The following is a 6,299-nucleotide window of genomic DNA, read 5'->3' on the forward strand; positions in this document are numbered from 1 at the left end:
CTCCAGGGAGGCTCTGGGCTGGGACTTAAATGGAACTAACCCGACAGGGATTGGAAGAAAGCACGAGTGGGGCGTGTGGATAGAGCAGCCCTGAGGGAAGGGGGTGAGGTGGACGCAGGAGTGAGCAGAGGTCCTGGGGAGCGGAGGGCAGATTGGCCCCAGTCCTGGGAGGTAGGGGCCATGAGAACACATAGCCTGGCCCTTGGAGAGCGAGCGACCCTCGACCGAAGGGCCAAAATCAGAGAAGGACAACCCACTCTAGCATCTCCCGAGTACAAACTGTCTGTTTGACCTTTTGCACAAAGAGGGTGAAGATCATGAGTTCACTGACCCATTTCTCTTTTGAACAACAACAAAAAAGAAGTGCTGATATATTTTTTTTAAACACTGCCTGAGCCACACAGCAGTTGGAGCGGCAGGAATGATGGCCCTGTGTTTTTCTCTCTGTGAACAGAAAGCGAAACTACCGATAGTGTGCCCAGTGACGAAGAGAGCGTCGAGGTAAGCATGGCCGCCACCTGGCTCCGACAGGCGCTGCGGGGAAGCATTTTCCCACCAGCACTTCGGTTTCCCTGCTGCTCCTTAAGTTTCTCTACGTTTGATCACGAGTTCTCCTGGAGGAGTTTGTGTATGGGTGCGGGGGTTTGTGTGTGTGTGTCGTAAAATGTACACAGCATGAAAATTACCGTACTTCTGGGTTTTGAATTATAAATTTAATCTCTGGGAACCGAACGGGGGGAAAGAGGAAGAGGTTGCTATTAGAAAAAGAGGCTATGACGGCAGGAAATAGAGACCGGAGTGGAGGCCAGGAATTGTTGAGGTGCTCCCCACCCTCAACATCCTAGTTCACCAGCAGAAACAGCTGGTCCAAGTGGCCAAAAGCAGTGACCGGAAGTAGGTGGCAGCAAGTGCTGAGCAAAAGCATCTCCATGTTTACCCGGAGTCCCCTTCCTCTGTGATCCGTGCCCAGAGCCTAGGTGTGCGTGCAGTCTGGATTCGCAGTCGCCTGCTCCCCATTCCCCTGCTCTAGGCTGGGCTCACACAATGGCAGGAAATGGCTGTAACCGCCTGCTTTGTGTCTGTGTTTGAGAGAGAGAGACTGACTGGCTAATGGGTGTTTCAAGTCGTGATTTTTCAGTGTAGGAAATACTTCAAGTGGAGTCCAGGAACTCTGAAAAGACAGGAAGTGTAGATGCTCACATACATTCCAACCCTGTTTCTTCAAGGTCAGAAATTCCAGCTCCTTCTTTGGAGTGTAGCCACCCCTCCCCGCCGAGACCCTCTGTTTGCTTGGCACGCTGGAGCTCTACGCTGTACCCGTTTGAACGCGGTGGAAAGGCATTCACCCTCCGAGTTCCTCATTTCTCTCTCTCTCGGAAAGCGCAGATTGACTCAAAAGATTGGATTGGGCCATGAGTGAGGAAGCAAGACTCTGTGACAAACCAGCCATGATGACCTAAGACCTACCTCATGATCAGGCTGGGGGGCCTGCAGGAGAGCGGAACCAGAAACCAAGTTCCTGCCTTGTTTTCCTGCCTTCATAGAACAGTTTTGGCCATTTTTTTCTGGGAGGTAGCAAATGGGAATTGATAAAAAAAGGGAAGAGAAACCATTGCTTGGGATGTGCACAGCCGGGTGTGGGTCTCAGTTGAGGGATGTCAAGTCGCTAAGCTTCTGTTCATTCCATGCCTCCTAAGAACCTCAGTTAACACACTGACACGTGGGAATAGTGGTGCATTTTTGTTTATAAAGAGCCGTTTGATTGAAGGCCAAGAACAAACATGTATCTTGCTTCTTCTCTTTGAAAGGGACGACCCCACTGGAGGAAGAGGAACATTGAAGGCAAACAGTACCTCAGCAACATGGGGACTCGAAGCACCTACCTGCTGCCCAGCATGGCGACCTTCGTTACTTCCAACAAACCTGACCTCCAGGTCACCATCAAAGAGGAGAGCTGTCCGGTGCCTTACAACAGCTCATGGCCCACTTTACCAGACCTCCCCCTCCCTCCCTCCGTGACCCCAGCGCCCAGCAGCAGTCGGCCAGACCGGGAGACTCGGGCCAGCGTCATCAAGAAAACATCAGATATCACCCAGGCCCGAGTCAAGAGCTGTTAAGCCTTTGACTTCCCCTGGTGGTTGGGATTTCTTGGCTTTGTTTTGTTGTTTGTTTGTATTTTATTTTTCTCTCTGACACCCATTTTAGACAAATCTAAGGGAAAAAGCCTTGACAATAGAACATTGATTGCTGTGTCCAACTCCAGTACTGGAGCTTCTTTTTAACTCAGGACTCCAGCCCATTGGTAGACGTGTATCTCTAGAGCCTGCTGGATCTCCCAGGGCTGCTCCCTCAAGTTCAAGGACGTCATAGGACCAACACCCACACGGGCAGCGAGGTGCTGCATTGCCTGCGGTCAAGGCCAGCATGGTGGAGTGGATGCCTCAGAACGGATGAGAAAATGTGAACTAGCTGGAATTTTTTATTCTTGTGAATATGTACATAGGGCAGTACTAGCGACGTTGCAGTCTGCTTCTGCACCTTATCTTAAAGCACTTACAGATAGACCTTCTTCTTGTGATCTTGCTCTATTTCTCAACACATTCAGCGGCCCCCCCTTCTGGGCCCTTTGTCCCGCCTCCCGGCCCAGCCCATCCAGTTCATTTCCTCCTTTTCCTCCCCGCAGAGGCTGTGTTCCACATCCCTGAGGAGGAGAAGAAGAAAATGAGCTTCTCCACAGATGTCCCATTTTTTTAAGACTGCTTTAAAAAAAAAAAAAGAAAAAAAGAAAAAGAAAAAGAAAATCTAATCTGCTGTGCTTGAATGCCACGCGGTACAAAGGAAAACTATCATGGAGATATTATGCAAATTCCCAGATTTGAAGACAAAAATATTCTAATTCTAACCAGAGCAAGCTTTTTTATTTTTTATACAGGGGAATATTTTATTCAAGGTAAAATTCTAAAGAAAATATAATTGTTTTTTATCTTTTCTACAGCAAATTTATAATTTTAAGATTCCTTTTCTTGTTTATCGGCAGTTGTTATTACATCCTTGTGGCACATTTTTTTTTAATTTTGTAAAGGTGAAAAAGCTTTTATGAGCTCATGTAGCAATCAAATTATCCTGTGGATTGATAATAAATGAATATGATATATAGTTAAATTTTTAATGGGCATGATGCCTGACTTTGTCTGTGTCTACTTGAGAGGACCACCATGGGACATGGCTGGCAAAGGATCATTGCTTCTTGGGGACCCAAACTTACTCCCATTTCAACCATAAGAAACCCTGGAAGGTTCTTACCGTGAGGACAGAATGGCCTCCTCCTCTTTCTAGTGCTCACCTTGAGCCAGGCGCTCGGCTGTGCGTTTTCCGTGAGCTCTCTACTTCACTCACTGAGGCTGTATCCCTGATAGTTACTTAGCTCCATTTCACATGGAAGAAATGGACGTTTCCAGTGAAAATGCCTTTTCTCGAGGTCACATGGGTAGTAGGAGTCAAGAGCATGAGTTAAGCCCAAGTCTGGTGTGACTGTGGAGGGAGTCCAAAGCCACCCCACTATCTCCCTCTCTACCATGTGCCCATTCTACCCACTTCTGTGCTTTTCCTCTCCTCACCCATAGGCTCATATGTATGGCTAAAATTTTGTATTTATGTCACATACCAGGCCCACACGCAAGACGTTTTCAGTAATAGGAAATACATGTTGGGTTCCTAGTCTACCTCAGTCTTCTTTCTGGGACCTGGGGCCTCCCAGAAGCTGTCCTCAGTACTTAGGGCCTGTCTTTTTGCATTGAAAGAACTCCAGACTTCGTCACCCATTTGTCATTTCAAGGTGTATCCCTGACCTTGGAAAAGCCACCGCGCCAACCTTTCATGCATCCATGATGTCTATAAAATCAGAAAACTCAGACTTAACCTGCCTATCTACTTCCTCCGGGCGTTGTGGAAGAGATTGCTAAGTTAATATTTGAAAAGGTTCCTTTGGTGAAAGGACAGAGAGCTATTTTTATGCTTTTCTCCATGTGTGGCTGCAGACATAATTAGTGGTCATAAAATTATCCAGCTCTGAACAGAAATTAACTGAAGCATTTTACTGGTGGATGTGTTGGGTTGAAATGCCACATCTTGATGGTTGACTGCTTCTGTGAGGGGCACTTTGTTGACTGTGTGTTTACTTCAATTTCGTGGGAAAGCCTCACTTTCGTAGTGAAACGAGTCCTGAAGAGGAAGGAGATGCTCCCAACCCCCTAAGCACTATGCTCTCCAGTTAAGATCTACTCATCTTCCGAGTTCTAAACAAATGAGACCCGTTTTTTGTGACTTCTATCTAAGTAGCCATCCTGTTTTAAATTGAACTGAAAAAATAATGAAAGAAAGTGGCCCTAAGTCATGTGGCCTGGCAGTCAGAGGGTTAAGGGTAGCTCCTGATCCCTGATCCCTTCCCTCTCCTGAAAATAGAGGAGCCTGCTCACACCTCACCCCTCCCCGCAGCTCTGCAGGCCCCAGACGCCATCCCCACTGGCATCTTCCACCCCCGTGGTTGTGAGCAGACTTACTTACAGAACCTTCCCAGGATTTGGAAATGCGCAACTGAGGTACTAAAAATAATCACCCGTTGCCAATAAGGCCCCAGAGAATGGAATCAAGTCTAAATTATTTCTGAGAAATTCTGTATTGGTTCTAAGTGTTACCAGTAGTGTAGGGAAACGAGCTAGTTATACAATGTCAAGGGTTGACGTGAGGAAGAAAGAGGATGAGATGGGGCATCTCAGGGACTCAAGCCTCAGACCTTGTCGGTTAGAGGAAGTACTGGGGACACGTGCTTCATTTGGGCAGTGTCTGTGTGAGCTGATATGCTTTTATGATGGGCTTGGGTGTGTGTGTGTGTGGTGTGTGTGTGTGTAAGTAGCAAATTCAGTGTGATAGCCTTTGGGACAATAATCTCTGTTCTCTGCAGCTGGCACTCAGGTCTCTCCCCTGATAGCAGGAGCGTGGTACAGCTGTGAACTGTGACTCCAGTGACAGCAACTTCCTCCCAGCCAGAGGGCTGAGAGAACCCAGCATATCCTTCAACTGCAAAGGGCTTCCAGAACACCGTTTGCAAGTATCTAAATAAATCCATGCTCAACCGTAGCCGATTTTTCAATGTTTTGTTGAAGTAACTGCCAAAGGAGGTGTTTAGTCTATTCAAATGTGTTTATAGAGAAGAAGAAATACACATGGATAAAAAAGACACACAAATCCGCTGGACATGGAAAGTTTTAGGAATGGGGAAGGTTATTAGTGATTTGGTTTCAGGATTCTGAATTTTAAAACTTGGGCTTTGGGAAATATTTTGCATGTGAATGAAAAAGATGTTAAGCCCCAATGGCCTCCTGCCCTAAGCCAGAGAGATGGAACATTAGACATTCCATTTGCTTGAGGCCATTCTTTGAACGTTGAATTCATTAGGTTTTTAGAGCCCCTGTTATTCTAGCTGTGGACAAACAGACCCAGATAAAAGGTGAAAATAAGAATCCTGCTCTTCTGCCAAATTTCTACTGAAGAAACAAAAAGCATGCTAGGAGGAGGGTTGCAATGAGGTACCCAAGATGGGTCCCTGGCATGCGTGCTGGATATCCAACACCTTGGTATTAGTTTTGGTGTGGAAAGAGAATGGGAGCAGAAGCCGATTTCTACCTGGTGGTGTTCAGCTACCTCATCCTAAAATTCCATCCAATGGCACACTCAGGGCCAGGATGATCAGAGCCAGGGGGACCTGACACTGACCAGCCAAGGGGGCCGGAGCCAGCTCTCCTCTCCCATCTGTTCCCAGGCTGTAGGGTACTCTCCTCAAGGGCATCACAGCCCACAGGACTGTAAGCATCTCCGAGCTGTGTCTCAATCACATGTTTGCATCCCAACATGTAAGATTGGAAGTACCCCCCAACCCCAGAACCTCCTCCGTCTCCCCTGGGATCCACCATTCCAGTATCAAAAGAACAGGGCTGGATTCTTGGCTGCACCCCCTCCCCAGGAACGTGGCCATCCACAGCCCCGAAGAGGAGCCCCAGGATGTGCCAAGAAGGTGCCGGGTGAAGTGTTCCCTCCTCTGAGTCCCAACGGCCCCTCTGGACCCAGATGCTGTCCCCTGCTGCAGCTCAGCATCCCTGGCTGTGCCGTGGGGACAAATGAGGGTTTGTAGAGGTTTCCTTCTGTGGCTGTACTAGCAACAGGTGCAGGGGCTCCGTGTCTGTGCTACTGAAAATAGTGCCAGGAAGGAAGGAAGTGGCCAGGCCTAATAGCTGGTTTTACAG

At 47.8% G+C, this 6,299-nt stretch overlaps 1 protein-coding gene across 7 annotated transcripts in view; it reads left to right on the forward strand.

Moving 5' to 3' along the window:
- Nucleotides 1–3,169, forward strand: part of IRF2 (interferon regulatory factor 2) — a 79,827-nt gene extending 76,658 nt beyond the window's left edge. For all 7 annotated transcript variants that reach the window (XM_038560430.1, XM_038560429.1, XM_038560431.1 and 4 more), the window contains 2 exons: nt 455–501; nt 1,809–3,169. In XM_038560430.1, the coding sequence (XP_038416358.1) occupies nt 455–501; nt 1,809–2,117 (356 nt within the window). In that variant the 3' untranslated portion in view covers nt 2,118–3,169. The remainder of the gene's footprint in view (nt 1–454; nt 502–1,808) is intronic.
- Nucleotides 3,170–6,299: the final 3,130 nt, after the last annotated feature.

Source organism: Canis lupus, chromosome 16 (genome assembly GCF_011100685.1).
Source record: "Canis lupus familiaris isolate Mischka breed German Shepherd chromosome 16, alternate assembly UU_Cfam_GSD_1.0, whole genome shotgun sequence".
Taxonomy (NCBI): domain Eukaryota; kingdom Metazoa; phylum Chordata; class Mammalia; order Carnivora; family Canidae; genus Canis; species Canis lupus.